Source organism: Clarias gariepinus, chromosome 14, assembly GCF_024256425.1.
Source record: "Clarias gariepinus isolate MV-2021 ecotype Netherlands chromosome 14, CGAR_prim_01v2, whole genome shotgun sequence".
In the NCBI taxonomy this organism is placed as follows: Eukaryota; Metazoa; Chordata; class Actinopteri; order Siluriformes; family Clariidae; genus Clarias; species Clarias gariepinus.
This window is the reverse complement of record NC_071113.1, coordinates 17865451-17893142: the sequence shown is the minus strand read 5'-3', so window position 1 is coordinate 17893142 and position 27692 is coordinate 17865451. Positions and strand designations below refer to the sequence as shown.

General features: G+C 38.1%; 5 protein-coding genes across 8 annotated transcripts; 3 read left to right on the top strand and 2 right to left on the bottom strand.

Moving 5' to 3' along the window:
* The first annotated feature begins 59 nt into the window (after positions 1 to 59).
* si:dkey-21e13.3 (uncharacterized protein LOC100150043 homolog) lies at positions 60 to 2695 on the top strand. The gene is given in 6 exon segments (XM_053511662.1): positions 60 to 63; positions 332 to 436; positions 936 to 1093; positions 1761 to 1861; positions 2208 to 2593; positions 2596 to 2695. Coding segments are annotated over 6 exon segments (849 nt in total). The 3' UTR covers positions 2691 to 2695.
* A 1150-nt stretch (positions 2696 to 3845) lies between these two features.
* syt15 (synaptotagmin XV) lies at positions 3846 to 8340 on the bottom strand. Of its 3 annotated transcripts, none has more exons than XM_053511945.1 (8): positions 8135 to 8340; positions 6840 to 7026; positions 6604 to 6746; positions 6163 to 6458; positions 5259 to 5429; positions 5024 to 5135; positions 4708 to 4920; positions 3846 to 4447 (listed from the first exon to the last, which is right to left on the bottom strand). In XM_053511945.1, exons 1-8 carry the CDS (start codon positions 8139 to 8141, stop codon positions 4314 to 4316), a joined length of 1263 nt encoding a protein of 420 aa, XP_053367920.1. In that variant the 5' UTR covers positions 8142 to 8340; the 3' UTR covers positions 3846 to 4313. The 3 variants fall into 3 exon arrangements, with proteins under 3 accessions (XP_053367920.1, XP_053367921.1, XP_053367922.1); XM_053511946.1 differs by having other exon boundaries at positions 6604 to 6743; XM_053511947.1 differs by having other exon boundaries at positions 6604 to 6710.
* A 2390-nt stretch (positions 8341 to 10730) lies between these two features.
* Positions 10731 to 15204, top strand: LOC128541557 (uncharacterized). Of its 2 annotated transcripts, none has more exons than XM_053512030.1 (3): positions 10731 to 10802; positions 12898 to 13026; positions 13208 to 15204. In XM_053512030.1, exon 3 carries the CDS (start codon positions 13219 to 13221, stop codon positions 14584 to 14586), a length of 1368 nt encoding a protein of 455 aa, XP_053368005.1. In that variant the 5' UTR covers positions 10731 to 10802; positions 12898 to 13026; positions 13208 to 13218; the 3' UTR covers positions 14587 to 15204. The 2 variants fall into 2 exon arrangements, with proteins under 2 accessions (XP_053368005.1, XP_053368004.1); XM_053512029.1 differs by having other exon boundaries at positions 10757 to 10912.
* A 3073-nt stretch (positions 15205 to 18277) lies between these two features.
* zgc:112285 (uncharacterized protein LOC561476 homolog) lies at positions 18278 to 22073 on the top strand. The gene is made up of 6 exons (XM_053510864.1): positions 18278 to 18401; positions 18568 to 18677; positions 18771 to 18865; positions 19263 to 19543; positions 19914 to 20077; positions 20553 to 22073. The coding sequence occupies exons 1-6, from the start codon at positions 18278 to 18280 to the stop codon at positions 20730 to 20732; spliced, it is 954 nt and encodes a 317-aa protein (XP_053366839.1). The 3' UTR covers positions 20733 to 22073.
* Positions 22074 to 22092: 19 nt separating this feature from the next.
* Positions 22093 to 25902, bottom strand: timm23a (translocase of inner mitochondrial membrane 23 homolog a (yeast)). Its single transcript, XM_053510862.1, has 7 exons — positions 25552 to 25902; positions 24052 to 24110; positions 23823 to 23916; positions 23645 to 23729; positions 23178 to 23236; positions 22955 to 23065; positions 22093 to 22795 (listed from the first exon to the last, which is right to left on the bottom strand). The coding sequence occupies exons 1-7, from the start codon at positions 25655 to 25657 to the stop codon at positions 22683 to 22685; spliced, it is 627 nt and encodes a 208-aa protein (XP_053366837.1). The 5' UTR covers positions 25658 to 25902; the 3' UTR covers positions 22093 to 22682.
* Between the last annotated feature and the right edge of the window lie 1790 nt (positions 25903 to 27692).

Below are 27692 nucleotides of genomic sequence, written 5' to 3'. Positions count from 1 at the left end.
CACAGACTCCTATATACAATATATATAAGGGCTGTTAGGTACCACCGTCAGAGCGCAGCATGGGTAAGTAACAGAAATATTATTAATCTGCAGTACTGTATATACAGGCATGAAAAAAAGTTGGTTGCCAAATATTTCTCATTTGTGTCGCATCAAGGTCTCACAGGCCTACATTTCTTCTTATAGAATATGGTGCATTTTATCCATCATATATTAAGTCATATATTAATTGCCCTAACCTTGCATGATGAACCCTAACCCTAAGCCCTTGCATGATAATATTGCTGTGCATATTTTTTCTTTGCATGATTTTTTAGTTTCTTCCCTTTAGATTCACTCAGGGCTGCATTAGATCCTATCAGTGTGACCACAGAGCTGGTTGTAGAGGAACTTGAACTGCACTTCGAAACCGTGCTGACTGCAGTAGTACAGGGGAGTGAGTTCTTCGCTTCTTAACTAAAGCGAGGGAGAGAGTAAATACTTACTGGCATCCGTTTCATAATGACAGATTTCTGAAACGTGAATGTGTTTTTCACATTCCTCTGAGCAATATTGAGTCCATGAGTGTGACTGTGCAGAAGGCCAAAGGTAGAGTTACAGTAAGACCATGTGAAAAGCAAAAACACTCCATAAGCATCTTCATTTATGTCTGTTTAAGGATTTGAGTGACAACTGATTAGCCACTTGATGACCAGCTGTTTGGGGTGGCAGCACCTGCGTAAACATGATTCAGCCATGGCCTTAGTTCCACATGTTTGTTCAGGTTAAGCGTGACTAGTTTGACAGATTGATATATATTTTAGAAGTACATGGGTTATCAATAAACTTGGTGTAGAAAACCTAATGATACAGTATATGTTGGTCTTATTCCCTGGAGATGTCCTGAGTAGGTGTGTGTGTGTGTGTGCACGCTCACATGCACTCTCCTCTATCAGAGACCAGCATAGCTGAGCAGGTGGTAAAAAGTGGCATTCTGCCAGTCCTGGCTCAGACTTTGAGGGGGAAAAGCGCTCTCACGATGCACACAGCTAGACTGGTGGCTGAGCTCCCAAACTTGTATGAGTGCTTCAAACAATTGCATATGAGGAGTCTAGTGCAGTATGTGTAACAAAAGAATGCTGTTATAGTGTTAAAACGATTTGCATTTATCATTTTTCCATTCCTTTTAATTTTATTTTTAAACGGAAAAAAATTTATTTTAAAAATATTACAAAAGATGTAAGGAAATTATGATCTATCGTTTTATATTTATCTTTTAATCGCAAAACCAATTAACTGGTCTTGTCTTTTTAAAACTCTAAGAGGGATTTGTGAAATTTACCATCTCCTATCCTAGGGAGCCTATACCAGGAAATTTAAAGCACGAGGCGGGGTCCACTGGACAGGGTGCCTATCCATTGCATAGCACACACACACACACACACACACACACACACTATGGGACATTTGGGAACGCCTATTAGTCTAATCTTCATGTCTTTGGACTGTGGAAGGAAACCGGAGTACCCGGAGGAAACCCAGCAAGCATGGGTAGAACATGCGAACTCCATGCACACAGAGGCAGGAATCACACCTAGACTCTGACGGAGCAAGACAACAGTGCTCACCACTAAACCACTGTGTCGCCTCTGCGGATTTAATGTAGCTGTAGATGTGGTGTAGAGAGGTTAGCTTTTTCTAGGGTAAAAAAAAATACTAGATTATTACTTAAGTTCCTGGCTGTGTACTAATCCTTTTTTTCTTGTTGTGTTCACTCTCAGCTCCTTTTTGAGACTGGAATCGGATCTGCTCTTCTGAATCTGCTGCTCAGTGAGGACCAGGAGCTACTGCTGCATCCTGGCCGAGCCATCGGGAGAATCTGCAGCAACAGAGCGAGTGAGGGGAAGCTGATTTTCTGAACAGGGTTCTAGACTCCAAATTTAATGCCTCTTTTATTTCTTTACTTATATAATGAGAGAATGAAAAATTATTTTCTTTTCTTTTAGCTAGAGTCGAAGGATTGTAGATATTAATGGTAATTAACTTCAAGAGCTTTTCAGTACTTCCTCTTAGGTAAGGCAATGCGCACTTCCTTATTCCATCAAAGATCTATTAGTCTGATTTTTTTTTTGTTTTTTGTTTTTTACATGAGTATAGTTATAATTATACTGATGACTAAATTATAGATGTCGAGCAGGCAGACCCTGGTGCTAGTGACTGGTGTTTGATCACTGTGCGGATTTGCAGCAGGCCAGGCTTTTGAGACTGGAAGCTGTCCCGAGATTAGTGTCTGTGCTGCTACAGTATTGTGAGAATGAGGCCATGATAAGCTGCTGTCTGTTGGCGTTGTGTAATCTGGCTGATATGGCTGAAGAGGATGGCTCTAGACTCGTCTGGGAAGAGAGAAGCCACTTTGACGAGGATATGCATGTGTTCCATGGCACCTTGCAGCACTCGTTTGACCTTGTGTCAGCAGCGACGGTGGTTCGGCTAAACCAGCAGTCCCAGGGACAGTACTCGGTAAGTGTGGAAGTGGTTCAGAGATGCTCTACTCTTTTGTGGAAGCAACACAACAGACATCAGACTGAATGAGACCTGCTAAGTTGCACATGCTTGGGATTTTTTCAGTTATGAAGTACTCTGTGAGGAACATTCCTAAGAACAAGAGTCACCTGAAGACGGCAGTGTTTCACTCTTGTTTGTTAGGATAGATACCATACCAGATGTTTATTTGAGACAAAAATCTTCATCTTGTATGTATTTGAGGAAACGTATAAAAAAATGGAAAAGCCATGGCTGATTGCAGAATGTGTGGTGAAGCAGAATATAGAGAAACAAATGTGTGTGTGTTTCTCAGTGTTTTTTGTAAAAACGTAGTAAAAATCATCTGATTATAGCAGGTTTTAGTAATAGGCAAATACAATCTCATACAAACTACATGTATCTTTTTCACTTTTGCCGTGTTGCAATACCAAATCTATATGTTAACAGAGTTAACAGACTGTTCATTGCTCTTTATTACTGTATGTTGCCTCTTTTTTTTTTTTTTTGCTTCACACTAAACATAAAAAGAAATATACTGTAGGTGCTATCTGTTATTTCTATTGGTCTGTCTATGTCTTACATTATTGGACAGACAGAGAGCTATCCAAATTCACCAATGTGCATTCACACAATACTGATCAAAAGTCTTGAGCCACCCTTATTTCTTTATACTGTATTTTGCTTCCAATGAGCCAGCATTCTTGTATTTTTAATGTAGTCTTGAGCAAAAGTTTTCCAGTCTTCCTGAAGGACTTTTTTGGCAACATTTTTGGCAAGGCTCTCATATCCAGTCTAGTCCTCATACCTAACCAGTTTTAGAGGAATGTTTTTTGTTTGTTAAGCCACACAGTGACCTGTGAATCATTCAGTTATTACTGCATTATATTTGTGATGTTGAATGCTGAGTGGTCATCTCAGGGTACTACATCTCCATCATCTCTCACTCATTGTCTATACTGCACAATCCTGTACTGTGTACTACTGTGTACACTCACATGTTCATTTGCACAATACAGCCTATTTAAGCATAACCCATTAGCTTAATCTGCAGGTCTTTGGACTGTGGGAGGAAATCAGAGTACCCGGAGGAAACCCACCAAGCACAGGAAGAACATGCAAACTCCATGCATACAGACACTAAGGCGAATCAAACCCGGACCCTTGAGGTGCATGGCGACAGTGCTAACCACTAAGCCACCATGCCACCCTGGCTTGTGCCATAAGTCTTCTGGGATAGGCTCCAGGCCTGTATACAGGATAAAGCGGTATAGACAACGAGTGAATGACAGTGAGTAATATGAAGACATGAAAGGTGGCTCACGACTTTCTACACTACACAACTCGCAATTTTATGTCAATACAAAGACTAGACAAATATATTAAAAGGTTTTCCTCATTATAATATGGCAAGAGTTTACAGGCAAATTTATTTCTGTTTTATCTGTATGTCAAATGATTACAGAAATTAAATCCAGATTTTTTTGCTTGTAATTATATCAAATACTTTTTATCTGAAAAAAGAATATATTATTATAAAAAATTTAGCTTTTTATATGTTAAGTATGCCATTTCTTCATTTCTTAAAGAAAGCCTTTTTTATGTTAAGTATGGCATTTCAGAACTGTTATGTTACTGTATGTTATTTCTGCTCTAGATGTTCCAACTTGTCTGCTTCTACTGCTCTTATTATTGCATTTCTTTACCATTTATTTATAAATGTTGTAAAATATTGAAGCGTAAATATATGACATATTTTAAAGGAAACTGCAGGTTGTTTTGCTCAAGATGGTCTATGAGTTAGTCGCTCCCAGTCCATGCCACTGCTTGACCAGCTCTTGTGATTTACTGATCATTTCATTCCAATGCTCCAGCTCCCTGCCTCTGGCATACATAAATGGTCCAATGACCACCACTCCAAGTGATACTGTGGGGAGGAAAAACAATGACTTGATTATAACAAAGGTGCTGTACATTATTGTCAATCATTCTTATAGTAATAGAAGTATTATTGGCGAAAAGGTATATGTACAAAAAGGCTGCAAAAAATGTAAGTGCTACTGTATAAACAACTGTACTGTATGTCTATAAACAAATTCAAAAACGTCCACACAGCCAAGGCAGGAGTTTTATCAAGTCCTGATAATAATTTGTTTACTGTTTGCATGAAGTGGGATCATAACTTACTTGGTGACCTTTTCCTGGTACTGGGCTCTTCGGCAGGCTCTCCGAGGGCTACCTGCTGGACTTCCAGGCTCAAACATGCCGCATCTAGCTGCAGAGGGAGAAGCCTGAACGTCAGCTTCTCATTAAAAGTAGGGTTGCTGCCTCTGGTTACAGGTGTCCACTTTGTTTTCACTACCTGTGTGTGTATCTGCAGAGAAACTTGGACAGAAACATCTGTCCAAGCCATTTACTGGTGAAACATTTTGCATAAAGAGTTACATGAATCAGATTATCTGGTTGTAAATTGTATTGTATGTTTGGCATTGTTGCGTCTCACCAGCATTGCTGGGACACTGGAGTCCTCGGGCTCTAAGCACAACCACAGTGAGGCGCTGTAGAGAGTTACTGTAGTTCAGAGACACTTGGATATTGCCATGCTTTGAAAGTGGCTGTATCATAACAGAGAATAGTATGGCACACAAACTTCAATCCACACCATTTAGCAAACCCCACTATTAAATAAGATAAGAAGGGAAGACAAATATTGGATGTAAACATTGGATCTTGTCTACCAGATCACTCTCAGTCTCAAGGTCTCTCCAAAGGACTTTGCCCGCTGCCTTTTGCAGTTCGGAGTGTCTGAGAGGGAACAGAACATGGCCCACAAGGTGGTGTTTCTTCAGTCTGTCCACACTGTACAGACTCATGCGTAGAGTAAACTGGTCCATGCTGTTTGTAGATACCTAAATATAAAGTACAATGAAACAGGGTTTTTTTTACACATAGCCTGATTGTTGATGTTCACAATCAATCAATCAATATTTGTAAAACTAGATATTATATAAATATAAAATCCAATTTATTCATAAATTTATTCGAATTAAAACCGCATGCCAGTTATGTAACATAGCACTATTAAATCTCATTAGGTTTCCTTGATTTTTTTTAGGGCTGACTGAATTTCATATTTATGAGATGATACCATTGACATCTGGATTTTTAAAATATGATTAATTAACATAAAAAAATCATACATCTAGCAATTTCAGTTTTCAGTATAGCACTTACAGTAGTCATGCCTGTCTAAAAATATAACTTTAACTAAATAACTAAAGGTAGAGTCCAGTTATAAGGTATATAGTCCTATTATCTCCTGCATGTGTAGTCAATAGATGATTATGAATAATAATTTCGTAATATTTCTCTGTACCAAAAAAAATCAATCAATCAAACAATAAATAAACCCTCATCATGGAAATAATTGTTAATTGTTTTCATCAATTTAATCTCTCTAGAAAAAAAACATTAATGTAATTATGCATTACAAAGTGGTCCGTGCAGCTCAAAGCAAACTTGAGAAACTTGAGAGTGCTTCTCTTTTGCATCTAATCACACAGTACTGACAAAACATTTAGTCAAATGCATTGGATAATAAACAAAAACCTCCTAAAAACACAGGATACAAATCTGGTATACCTGAAACACAAAGGTGTCATTGAACTGTGGGTGGCAGCCCTTGCACCGGGCCTTGGCCTGACGATGGTGTCGATCTTCAGATGGCAGCAGCTGCAGTTTGACCAATGTGGCATTGCTTTGGCACTGTGCTGGCAGGTTAGCAGCTTGAAGCAAGGAAACCACCAGCTGCTCTTGTTCCTGCTGATACTGCACAGCAAAACACAGGCGTACAGTGGAGCCACTGGGCTGTGCCCACTCACTTGGCTCTTCAGGAAGTTGGTACAGATCTGGCCTCAGGCTGCCCAGTGGGAACCAGCCTCCAGTAACAGAAAATCAGAGAGGGAGTGCAAATGGAGCAGGGAGACCAAGATTAAAAAAAAAAATGAGAATGGAGAAAATCCAATAATATAGCAATTAACATGGTTCTCACATTATCCTTAAAGGTCTTAAAGTATGACTTACTGCCAATTGTTAGAGAGCCACGCTGGGTATGCAAATGTGGGTGCTGCTCCCAATGCTCCACCTCCTCCCTCTCTTCAGGCACTGCTGAATTGGATGAACTCTTGAAACTCGGGGGCAGAAAGAAGGGAACTTCAGCCAAACTACTGTATGATGCATGAGAGCAGAGTTAAACATACACTTTTCACTGCCCTGAAAAACTGTCATTGGGATGGTAGAAAGTAAGATCAGATACACACCCATAGCTGCTACTTTGTGTTGTTTGGAGCACAGGCGTGCATGGTGGAATAACTGGATTAGTGCTGATCAGTTGCCCGTCACGTCTTTGGTTCTGTCTCTTCTTCCATAAGAGATACGCTGTCACGCCAATCAGCAAAAGAAAGAGAAGTACAGCAGACAGACCAATGGCCAATGCTACCATGGAATCTGATAACAGAAAATCAATGTTTGTGTGATTATTTCCAGTGGCCCCTTTGGCCGTAATGTTTATAATTTAGAAGCCTGAACTTTGGATCATGCTTTCTATTACTAGTGACAATATAGGAATTGTTCTCTTCTCCGACATTATACTTGCCAGTGTAGGAGACAGACACTGACTCTAAATGTGGGAACATGACACATGTCAAGGCAGCTAACAGATGGAAAGTTCAACCAGTGTGTCTGCCTACGAGCTTGGGCTCTAACAAGGTAAGGAAAAGAGAATGTCTTCCTGAGGTTAATGAGGCAAACGTGCCAAAAAAAATATGTTGCAATTGTTGCCAAATGTTTAGTTATAGACAACATTTAAAAATCCAACAACAACAATATCCCTCTATTGATTTTATAATCATATAGGAATTACACCAGAGCACATTTCTATTTCAAATAATTGAACGAGGTTACCAAGCACCAATAGTGTGAACCACTTAAAATGTATTTTCAGCTGTGAGGTTGGTTGCTCTGCCAACAGTCTGCACTATAGATTTTGTGAGCCAGAATACTATTACATGTGTAACAGATGTCTCAGTGGATGCAGTGAGGGAGAACTGGAGACATGATTTGCAGTCTGGTGTCTCTTTATTTTTGCCATAGAGCCACCACGCATTTGCCTTTCTTTGAATGTTTCAGGAGCAGGCATATGATGTGGCTCAAAGATTGAGACTGAGATTGTGAGATTGTGAAATGTCAGCTAACATATTCCTTTCCTTCAGTGACCATAGCCAATATCATATTCCAGATTGTTCTGCTTTCTAAAATATAAATATATATATATATATATATATATATATATAATTTCCCTTACTTAACATATCCTACTTCATGCTTTTCTGATGCTAGAATCTATATGATATTTTTATATACAATTTGTCTGCAATTTATTTATAAAAAACACACACAGAGTTGTCTCTCCCACATATTTATCTTTTAAATAAAAAGTGCTTATTTTCCCTTTGTATAGAGACTTTTGCGACTGTAATTAAAGCAAAACATTTCGCAGTAAATGCAAATATAGAAATACTGTTATCGACAAAACCTTTCCCAGATGTTTACTTACCAGCCATGGATAGCCGAAGCCACCACCGAATCCCAGTTTGTTCTTAGCCGTCTTTGTGTGGTTATGAGTTGCATTGTCCCATACTGCTGCTAGTTCCATACATGTCTTCAGCAGCTCTCTTGCCTTTGAGCCTGGCCACAAATCAACCTGACCACCACAGTGTTCCTGAGGCTGCCCCACTTGGTTAATCAACACACACATCCAGAGGCTACATTACACGCCAGGCTTGAGTCTAGCTAAAACCCATATTTCTGTACAGCAACCAACACTCGAATCTAATCTTGCACTTGTAATTTTGCAGCTTAGTGTCATCTGCTGTGTTCTCACCTACATGTGCTTTATTTGTCATATGCTTCAATGTTTTAAGTATGAAAGAAAGGCTTCTGTTCAAAGTTAAAAAAAGAAATGAAGTTAGTTATAAGTGGTAAAACCTCTGACCACTGATGCCACACGTTTTAGAATCAGTTAGGTTTTTGTGATTTGTGGTCTCAAGTCTGTAGAGCATTACACAACCTTTTTTTCATATAAGGAAAAATCAAAACCAAGTCAGTTCATCATATTATTAATATTAATCTTAAATATTTATCTTTATTTCTTTGAAAAATGACCCACACAATCAACACAATATCAACACCTTTTCAGATAGACACTTATTAATTTATTTTATTGTGTAATATATCAAAACTGGCATGTTTATACACTTTTATTATGATAGCTTATTGACTCTTTCATTATGATAGCTTATTGACTCTTTCATTATGATAGCTTATTGACAGCATTATCCAGATGAAAAATTAAATTACTCCAAGCAAACTAGCATTGTTACTTGCTTCTATAATATCTTGCTTGAGTCAGTCTGTTACATTCACAGAAGGTTAATGATCAACTATGGGATACGGCGATGCTAGTAGAACACTTATCAAGATTTAATCAATCCATTTGTCAGGTTTTCCCACACTACGTTTTATAGAAACAGGTTAGTAATAAATTACTGCATTGTATGTTTTTCACCGCTTTATACTCAGCTGCTGTAAAACTACCTGTGTGCACCTTGTTTACTGACAGCCGTCCATCTGTTACCTCTTCCCTCACTGACCAGATGTGTCTCACTGGTTCTCATTTATAGACCACCTCACCATCACCGCTTGGTCAAGAACAGTCCATCCACCAAAACATCAGGTAAAAGCAGTCTGGATCATTTGGTCAGAATCTAAACAGAAACAGAAATGATTGCCATTAACATGCTCTTTGCATGGAAAAAGTGGGTCCGTGGTTTATAGCTGTGCACCGACAAGCTGAATGAACAAAGGAGGTGTGCCCGATGAGTGCTTCAAAACGATGCCTCATACTCTTGCATAAGGATAACAACCCTGGTCATCACTGGTGGTCTAGAGGTCTTTTTCCACTCATGGACTTGGTGAAGAGGGATCGACAGAATATCTGATTTATTAAATTTCTCTCATATATTTTTATGTGCTCTATTAGCATAATTGATCTAGTTATGGACCTCCAAATTCAGTGAGTAAAAACTGGGCTTCAGTAAAAGAAATCAAGGGACAAAATACACACTAATATGATCAATATCAAACATTTTCTTATATAGTGTAAAATATCAAATTTGATAAATTCATAAAATTCATAAAAATGTGCATTTTAACCTCAAAATGTATATTTTGGGATATCATTTTATTATTATTATTATTATTATTATTATTATTTCATGGAAAAAGCTTATTATAATTAGGTTTTTAGTAATTGGTTTAATTTGTATATTACAACAAAGTGAGTTAAATAGCTTAAAACGTTTTCCCATTAAAAAGTAACAATATTAGACTGATTATATTACAAATTTAAACATTTAAAGGTCTGAAAAGCAGATTTAGAGCTTCAAGATATTCATTTTTGCTGGTCATCTAGGACACTGGCACTCTGGCATTTACGATGTGGAGCATAATGTTTTCATGACAGGCACCATTCTATTTTCAAAACCTGTTTTCTAAGGTGCTGTTTTCATTGTTCCCACGGCAACCTTAAAAATGTCATGATGAAAATTCATTGGGCTCCCATTGAGCATGGCTGTTTCTATAGCAACAAGAAGAGAGATTGGCTGAAACCGGATGAGTAAGAGACGGCAACTGTGCATGTGTGTGCATGGTCTGTAAGAAAGGGACAGGGAGAAAGCAAAAATAAATAAAGGAGTAAAAGGGGAGTAAAGTAGGTTGCAGCACATGAACAAGACATTGCACTATTAAACAACTGTCTCTGCTTCTTTCTATTGGTTTTAGTAAGTAAGTAATAAAGGACAATGAGTTGAATGATGATGGTGGTTCACCAAGAAACAGGGCTGTCTGATTTGCTTTGACAGCTGTAGTATATTCCACTGACAATTCCACTCTCTCCAGTGTAACCTCCCGCCCCCATCCTCACCCTGAACACCGCCCTCTCATCCTATCCTCAAGCCCTCCTCCCTCCACTGAGGATTTGTCTCTCACATGCAGAACCTGGGGTTTGTAATCAGATGACTGAATGTGATAATCCAACACTACACTCACTCGTCATCTCATACACTCCTTTAAGAGCGTGCAGGAGGAGAAGAGGAAAGAAGGAGGAGGGGAAAGACAGACTGAGGCAAAAGCTTTCCAGACGGTTGGACCAGGGAATGTGGGAGGTGTGTATATGTGAAGTGTGCATGTGTGTAATACAGAAGAGTGGATGTGGACTTACCTGTGCAAGGGTTTCTCTGCCGGCCAAAACTCTAGACTGAAGAGTGACTTGACAGTAAGTAAAGAGGAGTAAACAATAGAGAATGAAATAATAATGGAGAGGAAACCTTTCTTTTTGTGATCTGTACAGTATTTCCGATGTGTTTGTTTTAATTCTGTTCAGACTATGACTAAGAGAACTGGTTTATGGTTTAGGGGTCAATCAGAGGATGTGTTTTATGACGCAGGCATGTGGTCAGTTAATATAAAACATCAAATGTGGTATTTATAAATCTAGCTGAAGGACAACTGATATATCTTTCCGTAATGACCTTGGATGGATAAAGTGTGTCAGCATGTGTATTATTGGAGTTTAAGTCATGTTTCTAGCAATTATCCCTACAAAGTAATATCAAATATCAAAGTTAAGCTATTTTCAATACCTACTGTGATTTAGGGGAAGTTTATAGTGTTTATTATTTGTGATTAGCTTTTAGATTCTAAAATAATTCATTTTATGATTTAGGGATTATATTACAAACATATACTTCAAAGTCTTGTCAAAAAACTTTTTAAACATGAAAATCATAGAAGCTCATAGTAGCTGAATCTATCACTGTATTTACATTGCGCTATAAATTTATTTATAACATGTCATGTAGCAAACTTTATATTTTATTATGACTGACACAACTCTGTATATATGTAGGTTTTTTTTATTTCTGTATTTTGTTTTTTACATGAATAATAGCTGAGAATGTGTCAGAATATATAATGCATTATAATATCTGTTCACAGAACAATGTAGACACAAACACAGGTTGCCATTGTAATACTTGTTCTGCCCACTGCGATGCATTATAACAACATTAATCAACTGAAAGGTCAAGTGAAAAACTTCATTGTTGAATGTTGTTATAATCAAGCAGTGGAATATACAGTATTGGGAAACGAGTGAACAGAAGCTGACTTGTTGGAAGCAGGAAAAATGGGGAAGATTTAGCATATCAGCGAGTTTTGACTAGGGCTGAATTTTGATGGCTAGATGACTGGGTCAGAGAATATTTAAAATGGCAGGTCTTGTTGGAGTGGAATTCACATCTAATAAAACTAGGGCCAACTGGTGAACCCGTGACAGGCTCATGGGCTCCGAAGTCTCACTGATGTGTGTGGGGAGCGAAGGCTAGTCCCTCTGCTCTAATCCCATAGCTACTCAAACTACTGTAGTACAAGTTGCTGATTATTGATCTCTGCAAGAACACACACTGCAGAACAACTTGTTGTTTCGACTGAACCATAGAGCAAAGGAAGAAAAATGCCTGGTCTGATTATTCAGTTTTTCTTTTTCATTGTGGATAACTAAGTGAGTGTTTTCCTTTCCTGGGGAAGAAATGGCACCAGGATGCACTATGGGAAAAAGGAAATACAGCTCCCTGTGTGATGCTTTGGGCAATGTTCTGCTGGGAGACCTTGAGTTGTGGTATTCATGTGAATGTCACTTCGACATATACCACGTACCCAAGTGAAGTTTTAAGTTAAGCCATTATTTTTCACATACATTACTGGACAGTGAAATTCTTTCTTTGTATATCCCAGGTCAGCCATGATATGGGTCCCCTGGTGTGTATAGGGGTTAAGGGAATGGCTTAAGAGGAGCTGGGGCTTGAACTGTTGACCTTCTGAATGCAGCATTACCTAAACATTATTGTAGACATAGCCCTTCATGGCAGTGGTAGTGCCAGTGGCATCTGTCTGGAGGATAATGTTTCCTGCCTTCCTTCCAAAAAATGTCCAGGAATGTTTTAAATAACATGACAAAGAGTTAAATCTTTACTGATGTCCCGGAACAACAGATCTGGTCCTTGGAGGCACACCATCACACCGTGTGTGTGTGTGTGTGTGTGTGTGTGTGTCTCACAGTTGTCATCAAATGACTGAACTGTGATATAAACACATCTAGTCTACGTAATGTCTGAATGTGTATAATCAGTGTGAATAGAGTGTTCTTTCTTTAGCCGTAATTGCCTCGTCCTTTAACTACCTAATTTTTTGTTCCTTCAGATCAGAGGGGGTTTCCTTTCACTGTCATGCTGCAGCACGCTGTCCACCTGTGTGTGTAATTGAAGTACAAATGTTGTGTCTAATCCTAAAGCTCAGCTTGTTCTTAGGCTACTGTAATCTGATCAATTAGTAAGTGTCTAATTTATTAATCTCTAACTTTATCATTGTGTTTTTTTCTCCAATGTATGTTTTAAGAACAGGACATACACTTGCTTTTACACAAGTGTTCTTTTAAATTGAAGATAAATGAATAAACTGACATTGCAGTAAGTTATATGTATAAGTTATAACAAACATTTCTTTCCGATAGGTTTTTTCAACATGGCACACTCTGGATCTGGACACTACCCCTCTAACAACCATTTTGGTTTTGCCCAAGCTGAGATCAATCAGGAGTGCCCAATTATCTCCTTATCAAGGAGTTCCTCAGACATGGCCAGTGGTCCTGCTCAGAGACCGGAGCTAGCCTGGTGCCGGCAACATCTTCGCAAAAGTCTCAGCAGTACAGCCTACCCTCCGAGACCTGCTAGTAGAGGAGGATCTGTCACAGGCTTGCCTTCTTCTTTAGATCCTGACGAACATAGTATAGCTGTAGGTGGTGTTAAGACCACTCCAGAGAGTGCTATTTGGTGTGAAAGACCCACACGACCATGGAGCATAACCGAGGACTCACAGCAGGTAAACAACGCCAAATGGTGTGCACCTTGTTCTCCTTCCATGCACCGGGATTTAAGGATGGGCTGTTCAGGGGGAAGGGTGTCATGTTGTCAGTGCCATGCAGAGGAAAACCTGAAAGCCTGTAACAAAATGGTTTATGGGATGTTGTCTCCTGCACTAGGCACCAGGCCCTGTCTTAGGAACGCACACAACCTTGCACAACAAGGGATAAATGACAGACTTTGTACTCAGAGTTCCTTCAAAGATGAGCACCACTGTTTACCAACATGCGGGTCTTCATGCGTTAATAATACACTCAATGCTGGCTCCTTCAAAAACACTTGCCATGTTGTGCCCTGTCCTGGACATTTATTATCTCTACCAGCATGTGCAGGAGGTTCTTGTTTACCTGAAAGGTCAAGAATCCATTCACCTTGGCATGGTTTCCCACCACTGGTGTCCTCTGTCAGTGAGACTGGACTAAACAGTTGGGCTACGGGTCACTGCTATGGACCTGAAACCTGTGGGAAAAACATTTCTAGCTTTAGATTAGACCAAAATAGACAGTCTGGGTTTGGCCAGCCGGGCGTGAGAGATGCATGTAACATGACATCTCAAAAGGATTTCAGAGAAGTTGGTGTGCAAACTATTTCTACAGATTCCCTTATTTCTCCTGTCTCCAATGCTCTCCCAAAGATTCTTATGACATCTCGTCCAGGTTCAAATGTATGTCCAGACGGAGAGGATGTGGAGACCACAATATCTGTAAAGGAGGTGGAGTGGGATGCAGAGGGAATGACATGGGAGGTCTACGGGGCAGCTGTAGACCCAGAAGAGCTTGGCCTGGCCATCCAGCGTCATTTAGAGCTTCAGATCAAAGAAACAGCAGCTGCTGCTGCCCAGAAGCAAACAACTGCAGATAATAATGGTTCCTCAATGCAACAAAACAATCGACAGAGGAAGAGCGAAAGTGTGATACGATTACTGTGTGGTCCAGCATGCTGTTCACATTCCACTGCTGTAGAAGACTGAGGAGATGAATGAAATTGTAAGCTTATAAGCATGTAAACTGCCTTCTTTACCTCTTAAGCACTTTTGAATTATTATAAAAGATGAAACCTAAGCACTTGACAGGGTACAGTATGTGGGGTCTGTTTGTCCTTTATAGTTGCTGCTTATTCATCATTTATTACTTTTGAAGCAGAGAACTAAAAAATAACTGAAGAAATACGAAAAGGCAAGATTCTGGACTACTATACTCAGGAACAACTTTAAGGCAATACTTGAAACTAACATACACATGTACATTGTACCTGAATTAAATCTAGATCTGGTAAATGTACAGTACTTGGAAAAAATGAGTAATGCAACTAGTTATATACAGTAACAAACTCAAATTGCTCTTAGCATTGTTGTATACTCCTGTATGTAAATATCCAGTACGCCTTTATTAAAGGCCATTTTCAGATTTATCATCCAAGTCCACAATCAAAGTTTACTGCAAAGTACAGATTAAAATTTGCTGATTTAATTTTGCTATCTATTATACTTACCATTATAACTTACCATTATAACTAGCAGGTATAAGTTTAAATTATGTACATACTTTATTTCAAACCTAACATAACATGAATGACGGTGATACTATTTGGTAATGTTTTTTTATGTTGGGAAACACTGCTGATAAAAACACAACATTGACGTAATTAAGACATTATACATTAACTGTCCACTTTAATAGGAACATCAGCATTTATTATTTTTCTCTTATCTTCAGCCTTCCGGTTTGGGTATGCCTGTTCAGGGTCCACGGTTCTGTGGATGCCGAGGCGTGCCTTTTCTGCTTAATACAGTTGAAGTAAAAAACTGTAAGTTAAGCGATCTTACCATCTTACCTTGACCTTTCATGTCAACAAGGCATATATACATTCCCACAGAACTGCTAATCTGTTTTTTTTTTGTGTAAATTCTGTGTAAAATTCCCCAAGATTAGCAGTTTCTGAAAAAAAGGCATAGAGACCAGAAATTTTCCCCATTCTTATTTACGATATTGAAGCATGTGACCTTTATCTGCATGAGTTTACACTAAGCTGATGTTACATAATTGGCTGATTAGATACCTATATGAATGAGCAGTCTATTAAAGTGGACAGTGAGTATTACTTAATTACATAGAAACACAAATCCTGGATTGCCTTGTTTATCATCCCTTAATACTTAATGATCTTTAAGTGGTGTGAGAAATTTGTCAATATTTTGTTCTGATTTTTAATTTGGGAAAGCACACCTACTTGACAGACCAACTTGATTTAAACAGAATTGTACTTAATAATTATAAATAGCCAACACCATAAGATAAATACCCTCTACTATTAAAGTCCAGCCTCAACTTACTATGTATTTTTCTAGTAAATATTCAAGGGAAGTAAAAATGTTTAATCAATTATGGTTCAATAATCTACAGGATGATAAGCTATAACATGTCATTAATTCGAATGTATTGGTGTGTGTTGTGTGTATGTATCTTTTGCCAGTTCGGGTCAGAGTGCACTCACAGCTTTATTCTTTCGCCAAAGCAAATCATACCTTTCTTTAGACCACAGCATTGTGATTCAGTGTCAACAGATAATAATAATGAAGTGATGTAAAATGTCTAATGAAAATGAGCTTAATATGTGCTACTTAATGTTAACAATGGCTTTTGTCTGAAAAAATACAACAATAAACTGTTTGAAAAAATGAATCCTAAGTGCTTTTTATTCAGAGTAAATGAAATACATAGCAGTGTGGCATGGCATATGAAAGCAGATGGGGTTGTGTTTACATGCTGGTTTCTGCATGAGGATACAGATCGTGTTTGTGCATAAAACATTAGAGATAAAGAGTGAGAGAGCAGATTGGGATCCTGTTAAACAGTGTTCTGGTCAATTGTTCTTTACCCTTGCATTGTCCTTCCATTGACATTTTGAGCATTCAGATGATCGGGCACATTCTCCGGTATTGACAGTACTGAAGCACCTTGTCTCACAGTGTGTGTAGTGTCCTTGTTGTATCATGTTTCACTGTTTAAGGTAAACACTGCAACAACACAATCTGTACTAATGTTAGTTACTCCATCCAAAGTCTAATACTAATCTGTACTATCATTAATCAGAAAATTACGTTGGTTAAACATAGTTTATAACACTTTAAACGTCGTGTTTGACATGCTGTCAAAACATAACTCAAGTATGATGGGAGACTCTAGATGAGGCTTTCTTAAATGCTTTACACCTCCTTTTATGTAAAAATTTAAATGTGGACCCCGGTGAAATCCAACCATTTAAACGTTACTCACATTGGACATCCCAATCCAGTTCTGTAGATCATGTTAAATAATTTCAATAACTTTTCCCTAGAGATTCACAGTGCTGCAGTAGTTGGCGTTGCTGTCTTGCAGCTTCAGGATTCAATGTTGCCTCTAGGGCTGAAGGAGTGTGTAAATGTGTGTGTGTGTAAAAGTTGCCCTGGGATGGAATGGTGTCTCATCTGGAGTGAATTTTCCTGCCACATTTACACTGAAACCACCCCAGCCCTGTCTAAAACAAAGTGGTTACTGAAAATAAATTCATACATTCATTTGAACATTTATGGTTCTTAAAATTATGTGGTAGTTTTAATTATCAATAGCTTTAACACATCACTGGTGTGACATGGTTTAATCCACCTGATTTCAATTATCAAGCAATTTGGCAAAAAGTACATTATGTAACATTAGCCATCATAAATTAGGCTGTTTAAAAATAATTAATAATAAACAATTAAATAATAATAACTTAATCGCAGACATCCAGAGCCCTGAAAAGTACTTTCCCTGTTGTTTCTCTATTTCTCAAGAATAAAAAAAAAATGTAACCTAAAAATGTTTTTTTATATTATGCCATCTGCTGGTAAAACACAGGAGGAGCAGCTTGTCATGCAAATCATAGTCAATGCTTGGATGGCACCATCACCAGCACAGAACCCCTGTAACTCCTGTGTGAACATTTGGCCTTTTTTGTATATAAAGTGGCTTACAGCGGAAACAGAAACACACACACAACCACCAGTTGGGGTCTTGTTCCAGCACACAACAGTGGCTGCACCAAGCAGTGGCTTGGTGCCAGGTTTAGAAGACATCAATAGCCCAATGATTTAACCATTGTTCTATGCACATGTAACATCATCAGCATTTATTAAGCAGACACACACAAACACTATGGTCTTTGTATTACACACACACACAAAATTCATCTGTACATCATCTGATATTATCTAACCCATTGTGTTATCATTTAGCACAATATAGAAATCTTTATTCTACAATATTTTAGAGGGCGTACGAAAGAGGACCAGACACATAAGCTTAAGCTTCCTGATTTGACTTTGTATGTGATCATTTGGAAATCACCAGATTATTCTGCTCCTGTTGTATGGTGTGACTGGCAGGAGGAAGTACAAACCACTCTGGGTAAGTTTTTTTGCTCTGTAGTGATGAATGCAATTTTTTAAAGTGCTGATGAAACTCTGGCAGCTACAAAAGCCCCTTCTGCGTCACCAGAATGATCCAGTGTGGAGGTGTATTGTAGAGCCTTTTTGTCCAGGTACAGAGGGTTGGAGCCAGCACAATGTACAGCTTCTGCCCTTGGTATCGTATAAATGGTGGACCTACAGAGGAATTGCACAGTTTATTTAGCAGTAGATCATGGCAAAGAGTACCTTTTTTCTACGACATATGTTGCTGCTTTTGCTGTGTCTTACACTGGGGACAGCTTACACCTATGCCTTTACCCCCAGTCGCCTCCAGCAGCACAAAATCCTCCACCTCGGTGAGCTGTAAAACTATATTATTACTTTAATTTGTGTACCACCTCAAAATAATATGATATTATTGTATTTTAATAAATGTATTTCATGTTTATTACTGGCCATTCTGGTACTCACCCTCCAAATGCAGGTTAAAAGTAAGAAATGTTTTGTTATATCTATGCATAGACTGGCCCAGGGATTGTGGCCTGGCTCACTTTAAACCATATACTACAGAACGCATTGTATCAGGCAATGAGGCCAGACCCCACTCGTGGCCATGGCAGGTCTCACTGCAGGTGAGCAGCTTCAGGGATATCTAAAAAAACAAACAACATATTATTTAAATAAGACTGTAATGTTGGACATTTACAATCTATCGCATTCTATAGGTTCGTCCTAGAGGCAGCAAGCACTATGTCCATGTGTGTGGTGGGACCCTGATCCACAAAACCTGGGTGCTTACTGCAGCCCACTGCTTCCAGAAGTAAGATTGAGCAAAGGGTCATAAAACACATTGAATTTAATACATGAAACAAAACTATGGACTGGTACAATAGTGATCTAATGTCACAAAAGCAAACAAACAGACAAAAGCACTTTAATTTATATAATAATAATTTATAAAAGCACAATATCTAAGCTTGTTCTAAAAAAGAAAATTCTGACTAATACTAAAGTCAATAATTATGCTAATAATTTCCCACTTAAAATTTAATATTCAAGTAATAAAACTTGATCCAAATAGAAATACTAGTAATAAGTATAATTGTATAAAATTAAATAAGTATGCCAGATAAGTAACCACAGCTGGTCTGAAAACCCAATCCTGAATAGCCATGATCAAATGACAAGATGTGTTTTTACTGTATCATACTGAATAGGGGTAAAGCTGAGGATCCCGGTAATTGGCGTATTGTTTTGGGGAAGCATCAACTGAAGAAATCTGAAGCAGTTGAGCGTATCTTCCCTGTGAAGAGAATCTACAGACATGAGCATTTTCGCTACCCAGTGCACAGTGAACTGGACTACGACATAGCTTTGGTGAAAGCAGGCACAGAAATCCTCCCGAGCAACTTTATCCGCTACGCCTGCCTGCCGCGCAAACAGACCAACCTAAAACCTGGCCATTACTGCTGGGTGACCGGCTGGGGGGACACACGAGGTATCTGACCTCTCAGTTACAGTACTACTATCAATATAGCATTAAAAAATCTGCAAATTGTTGGTTCAAGTACGTAACAGGTTGATGTTTGATATCATGACGATGTTTTTGATCTGAAAGTCATAAGCGATCCCTTATTTCTTTATATTTTGTCTTTTAAAAGCCAGACTTGTAATTTAAAGTATGTACCAGTTAAAAACAGGTGCAGATGATGACATGTGATAATTCTGGTGATTAGTTATACTGGTGATACTGAATGCTGCGTAGAACAGATGAGAGAGGAAATGAGGTTGCTGCTGAGGTTGTCACATATTTTTACAGTGTTTTCTCTTCTGATCTGAGATCTAATCTTGGCTTTTTTGTATATGAGGTGGAAAAGATAATGTGTCACTCGCTGAGTCACTAAACCAGGCCCGCCTGCCCATCATTGACCACAAAACATGCCGGCAGAAGAAGTTTTGGGGAGATCGTGTGAGGGAGTCCATGATCTGTGCTGGCTTCAGAGACACAGAGGGACCTCCTGCTGCTTGCCAGGTAAACAGATCAGGAGATGAAAAACGAAATCTAAAAAGCCCTTAAGAAATCTCAAAAGATTTAATGGAACTCGTTGTAGTTACATTTTAGGTTCACTGCAACTATGCATTTTATATATTTTTGTCACAAATTGTCAATTGACACAATTGTCACAAATACTGTACATACTGGAGTACTTTGGGAGAAATATATTGATTTATAAAGAAAGTAGGAACTTCTGTGTTATGTAAAACTACTATAAATATATGAAATGGCCTGTATTGACCTGTGTTGACTTTTGGTGCTTACATGAACATCTAAAAAATTCCAATAAGTTTATTTATTTATGCATATTCTGAAAATGAAGATGTGACTGATATAATCTATACAATGTTTAAATTATCTTGTATTTATGGCAAATTACTATTAATTACAATTTCCCCAGTGTTAATTTTAATCTAAACCAGAAATGAAAAATTTTTTTTTTGTAATCCAGGGAGATTCAGGTGGTCCTTTAATGTGTCAGGTGGGTGAGGATCGCTGGGAGGTGCGTGGCGTAGTGAGCTTCGGCCCCATCGGCTGCGCGGTGGAAAACAAGCCGAGCGTCTTCACTCGTACTGCTGCTTACATCCCCTGGATTGAGGCAACTCGCATCAGAGACTTCTTTTTCCATTGATTCCATTGTCTTCAGTGATCACCAAGTCCAACTTCAAGTTGTATAGAGTTGTGGATTGACCATTACATCGGCATCTGGCATGGTTTTATTCCACACATTCACTTATCCATCTGCAGTGCACTGTACTGAGCTCTGGGATCTCCTTCTTAGATATTGGCACAGTTTCTGTTGTATTTCTGTTGCAGTGTGGGCAACTTCAGAGCATATACACTTATTACTGTACAGTTACCTAGCCTTTACCGCATTTCCTTAAGAATATGCTGGCTACCAACTTATGTTATTCTTTTAAAAAACACATAATATGATAATTATTGGATACACTAGCATTAGTGTTTATCCTTAATAAAAATATTTGATTTAGACCCCAAATATCCTATTGGTATTGTTATTAATATAGTTTGGTATTTGCACAGCCTATCACAACATTGCAACACAGTACCCTTCCCCCAAAAAAACTTAAAATATAACTTTTAACAAACATTTAACAAGATTTTCCTTGAATTATCCTGTCTACAATCAATCAGTAACAGCATTATTGAGCATTTATATAAACTGTGCAAAGTTTTTTGCCACCCATCAATTCTTTATATTTTGCTTCCACAGAGTCAGACTCTTTTGTATTTTTTAACATAGTCTTGTGAAACAGGCATCCCGAAAACCTTTTTTTTTTCCTCTCACTTTTAGTTAAGTCCCTACTTAAGCCACACTATAAATCATTCAAGCATAAAAACATAAAACATCTAACGTAAGGCATGAACCAGTGAAAAACAAGTGCAGATGATCAGACGGTGATTAGTATAATGGCAATGCTAAATGCTGAGTGGTTGGAACAGACAAGATAGGAAATTACGTTTCTGCTGAGGTTGTTCCATCAACAACCCATTTTTAAATTGTGTGTTTAGGCACTTTGTTGCAATCTCTTTAAGTTGTTAGTCTTTAGCTGTTGCTGTCAAGGAGTCGCCATACAAAGCTGGACACAGGCTTCACGCTGGTTCCCCTTCCTGACGCAACCCTCCTATTTGGGCATTGGGTAGGAAAACCTACCACTGAGCCACCAATGCCCACCATGTTACAATCACTCTAAATTTAATATAAAGGAATGAGAGGTGACCTTTATACAGTCACCTCTGTCTGTAATATACAGTATTGTATCTTGTTACAATAAAAATTTGTGCTATTAATATATTTTACAAGAAAACCAACCATGTTGATTCTATACATTTCATTGACCATGAAACATATAAAAATTCAATTTAATACTTTGATAGCTAACTTGCCTTAAATATCATACAAGAGACTACAAAGTGTACAAGACAAGCCTGACTTCTTAACTGCACACTTAATTTCACACTTAAACAAGCTTACCAATTTTGTATTCAATATTTAGAAGGTTATTAATAATAATTAAAAAAAGAAATATTTTAAACTATTACAAGGACAATGACTGTAATTTCTGAAATACATTAGATCTCCTGTAACCATAACAGGAGAAGAGACTTTTATTTGAAGACCATTTTGATCTACATATACATACTCTTCTCTCCTGTCAATATTGGATGAGTATGCTAAGTGTGCTAAAGGGTACCATAAACCCTCTAAACGTGGTGAAATCTGTCAAAAGGTAAAATATATATATATATTTATAAAGCCCTAACCATGGAAATTAAATAAAACTTCATGATGCTTCAGTCAGCCAAGAGATAACGCAGCCTGATATGATTATGCATGTACATCATATATTTTAACTATATTTTACTTGGCTGAATTCTGCTTTTTGATTATACATAATCACACAACATATACTCTATGAGTGAAGCCTATACTAAATATGTGGTCCAAGGATCCCAAACTTTTGGCCATTCTGTTGCCCTCTATAATGATACATGAAACAAAAGCTATAAGGATAAGCTTTAGAGTAAAAATGTCTATGGTTTGTTTTCAGTGTCCTTTTCAATAATGGATCGGAGTCGTGCCTTTGAGGTGATCCCAGTTGCTGTAGAGGGCGTACAATCCTGATATTGCTAATCCAGCAAGGCCTCCTCGGGCAACGCCTTTTAGACCACCTTACACAAACATACACACAATTCAAATATTAGAGAACAGGAATACAAATTAAATTGCTAAACATTTACAGTAAAAAAATATAAAAAAAGAAAAAAAGAAAACGCAGTGGATATTTTAGTGCTTTTTCTATAGATAACATCTAGGTCATTTTTACTCACCTGTGGATTTAAACATCATTCCTGTTAACGTGCCAGCAGCTACTGTGTTAATATCATCTTCTGCTCCTCTTGCCTTTTCTATAGCTACACCAAACGCGCTGTACAACAGAGCTGTGAAGGGATGAGAGTGATTTCAGTTACGCATCTTACCCTGAGTGCTTATTAAAGTCTGTGTGTTCTATTCTCTCTCTTCACGTGTTCTGCATTACTTTAGATGACTTACCTATTGATCCTAATGTGTTAGCCCATGATGCTCCCTGCCGTGTGACCATGTTTATAATTCTGAAATATGACAAAACAGAGTTAATGGAAAATGCAGATACCATGTATCTAAAGTATTCCATTTAATTACATTTTCCAATTAACTGAGTACAAACTTTGACACAACTGCATGTCTTTTAAAAAATGACTAGAAAAATCGATAGGATAGGTAGTAATACAACAAACTAAACAAAAAAATGTATGTTATAAAAATAACAGTCCAATTAATATTACAGTGATATTAATCAAATATGGCAGTTGTTTCTATTAAATTATGTTCTCTTTCATTAATAGCTCTAAATAACATTAACACCAACACCAGGTGTTTATCAATTATATAAAAATCATCATATGAATTGCAAAGAGCAATTAGAACCCACTTCAGTGTTGCATCATGTGATATGTGCAATGTCAGGTTTTCTTACTTACTGTACATTTCTGGGTTTTGACCACGCCATATCTCTCGTCTCCTTCAGGCCCAGACGAAGCCCATTCAGTGTTCCGAAAGCAGCACCTTAAGGACAATAGACACAATCATTAACACAATCATGACAGTGTTACTACAGATGATTACTGAAATACCAGGTCATATAAAAGAGCTTTTTACCAGTCATGCAGGATCCTCCAATGGTGAAGAAGGCTAACTCGAAGCGGCCACGGGTTTTGTTTGCTCCAGTTGGCAATATAAATTCATCTGTATCCTAAGAGATGACAAACAGAAAAACAAACTCAATTCAAGGACTATAAAAAAAAAAAAATCAATATTGACTCATTTGCTGTAAGAAAAACCCCCGGAATAAACGATGTTGATGAGGCTGATGACTAACTGCACAAACCTGAACGAGGTAGCGAGGGTCAACGTTGAGGTAGGGTGAGATCGGGTTCATTCCAGTCACTGAGAAGGAAAAGGCAGCACGACACAGTTAAAACATGACACGTACAAAACTAAATTTTTAGATGTCACTACAGTGATTTTACATATTAATAACTACTTTTACAGCTTAACTCCATTTTAATGGCCATAAAAGGTTTCCACATATGCAACACAGTGTGAATAGACAATTATTTACATCATAGCACCAGCACAAGGCTAGATCACAAATCCCTCTCTAACTCCTAATCAAGGGCACTATTTGGTGTGTGGAACAAGCAATGAAACACCCTAGCGCACTAGCTTTCCATTAGCACTGTTTGACATTTAACCCTCATCTTTTGGCAACATAGTCCTGGTAAGAATGTAAAACAGGAGCAAAATAATGGGTTAAACAAACAAATCATAATTTGTTGACAATAAATGATGTTTGTGGTGCGCTCGTGCCTATGACCGCATCACAGCTGTGCTGATATCCAACACAACAGCGCTCTACCTCATGTGATATTGCTTAAGTAAATACAAATAAAAATAGATAAAATAAACACACTGGATGGTAAAGATGGGGGGGGGGATTATTTAGTTAGAAATCGCGATTCTTTTGTTTGGCCATTCACATATCTCCACAATGATTCCAAAATCAATTTAAATATATATATATATTTTTTTATATATATTTATAATAAAGATGAACCTGTTAATTGGCCAGTGACCGATGATCGGCTGTTCAGTCTCAGATATGAACAATTCAGTACCGAATGCAGGAGCTACGGAGTTGCACAACAGAAACTCACTTTTATGGTGTTATATTATCGAAAAGTGTGCATGTTAAAAGCCTTCATTGTACCTTTCCCTCTAAACTCTCAGACCCACACACACACATCAGCCTCACTAATTAGTCAAAAAATCTCACGCTCACTGTGAAGTTGAGTTTTGAGACTTAGGAGGCATTTGAGGAGGTAAAATGTCACTGTTTCTTTATAATCCTACAGGAGGTACACTGAACTATTTACACATATTCATCCCGTGTAGTAGGAGTGAATTATTTGCTGGGTTTGTTTAGAAATAATAATTATGGTGAATCACAGAGAGACATGCTGCTCAATTGATGGTTAAACTCTTATTTTCACTAACTCTTGTTAGTGTGTATTGTTTAAATGCTGCGCTTGGTTCTTAAATGAGAAAACAAATGTTAGAAGGAATGGATTACATTTAATTAATCCTTAAAAGTTTAACAATTTAACAAAATCTTGGAATGTGTATATATACACACACTCACACAAACACCCCCAGATTGTTGTAGGTATACAGCAGTGAATTGTGTAATTTCATAAGGCATTAAACACTTTGCAGTACGCGTTTAAATACGAGTAAAAACGCAATATCAGATAAAAGCTAATGTTACAAAACAAACAGTCAGTTACACCAAGACTTTGACCAAAGACAACATAAACTCTCTACTTACATGGTACTCCAGCCAGCGCCGTGCTGGAATACTCAGAGGCTCCACCACCAAAAATGCCACCAAATCCCGCTTTATAAGCGCCTGAGCCCGGGCTGCTGTTATCCATGATCCCCACAGTGACAGGCCAAAGACACCTCACCTGATGCTACCAAAACTAATGCTAACCTTAAATACAGATAGCTATACGAGTAAATCAGGCAGAGCGGCGGCGACAGGGCCTTTCAGAGACTGTATACAGAACCAATAACTAAACTTTTTAATTGAATAGCGAATATTTAACTCTATAGTTAAAGGACAGATTTTTGATCGCGGTTTGGGTGAAACACCCAGCTCTGACCTCCACCACGCAGTGCGGCCGGAAAGCGGAAGGACATCACGCTGCCGTAAAACTGTTTAGGTACGTGTTAGCTGCGCGACACTCTAGCATTCAGCTTGCGACTTTAGTCTACTGTATTAATTCTTTGTTCTTATAATATAATTAAGTAAAATTGCATAAACAACATAAACATAAAAATATGTTGATGTGGAAATACAGGGTTTTCGTTTTTTAAACAATATTATTTATTTTTCTCATCATTTTACAACACTTTGCGACAGCTTTTGCGTAAGGCATACGCTCCGCCCACTTCGGACGCGCATTGCTCCTGATAGTGTGTTAGGTGGTTAAGTGTAAAAGTTGAGCTGTAAATTGTAAAACTCTTGCTTTATGTATGGTAAAAACAGAAAATTATTATGATTATTATGAGACAGCTATCATCGTGTGCAGGCTTCAGAGACAGGCTCACGCCCCTAAATTCACTTACTGCCATATATTTTAAAACAGGAGGGTTTTTTTTATTATAAGATGGCCTATCAATAAATGCTACCTGTATTTTTAAAATGAATGTATTATTATTATTATTATTATTATTCTGCACAGTGGTAAAGTGATTAGCACTGTTGCATTGCACTTCTAGGGTTGAGGGTTTAATTCCTGCCACAGGTCTGTGTGTGTGTGTGTGTGTGTGTGTTTCTAAATACCCATAAAGGATAAAACTAAAGTATACTTGGACAGATTTGATCAATTAAAAATCCAATCATCCCTGTACTGTACAGAGACAGTCACACTTGCAGATTGTTTAGTATAGGTGTATTGTTAAGGATAAGTATCTCAGCATTGGTGACAGTGCTAGTGTAGATCAAGAGAAAACGTATGACAGGGTGAGCAGAGATGTATTGGTACCAAAGTGGTATTGCATGAAGAAGTCAGGAGTGGCAGAGAAGTATGTGAAGGTAATGCAAGGTACAGTGGGGCAAAAAAGTATTTAGTCAGCCATCAATTGTGCACGTTCTCTCACTTAAAAAGATAAGAGATATAATTTTCATCATAGGTACACCTCAACTATGAGAGACAAAATAAGAAAAAAAATTCCAGAAATCACATTGTAAGATTTTTAAAGGATTTATTTGAAAATTATGGTGGAAAGTAGTAAAGTATTTGGTCAATAACAAAATTTTATCTCAATACTTTGTTATATCCCCTTTGTTGGCAATGACAGAGGTCAAACGTTTTCTGTAAGTCTTCACAAGGTTTTCACACACTGTTACTGGTATTTTGGCCCATTCCTCCATGCAGATCTCCTCTAGAGCAGTGATATTTTGGGGCTGTCGCTGGACAACACAGACTTTCAACTCCCTCCAAAGATTTTCTATGGGGTTGAGATCTGGTGACTGGCTAGGCCACTCCAGGACCTTGAAATGCTTCTTACGAAGCCACTCCCTCATTGCCCGGACGGTGTGTTTTGGATCATTGTCGTGCTGAAAGACCCAGCCATCTTTCATCTTCAACGCCCTTGCTGAGTGAAGGAGGTTTTCACTCAAAATCTCACGATACATGGTCCTATTTATTCTTTTTTTTACACGGATCAGTCGTCCATACTGGTTCCTTTGCAGAAAAACAGCCCCAACGCATGATGTTTCCTCCCTCATGCTTCACAGTAGGTATGGTGTTCTTTGGATGCAACTCAGCATTCTTTCTCCTCCAAACACGAAATTCGATTTTGGTTTTATCTGACCATATGACATTCTCCCAATTCTCTTTTGAATCATCCAAATGCTCTCTAGCAAACTTTAGACGGGCCTGGACATGAACTGGCTTAGGC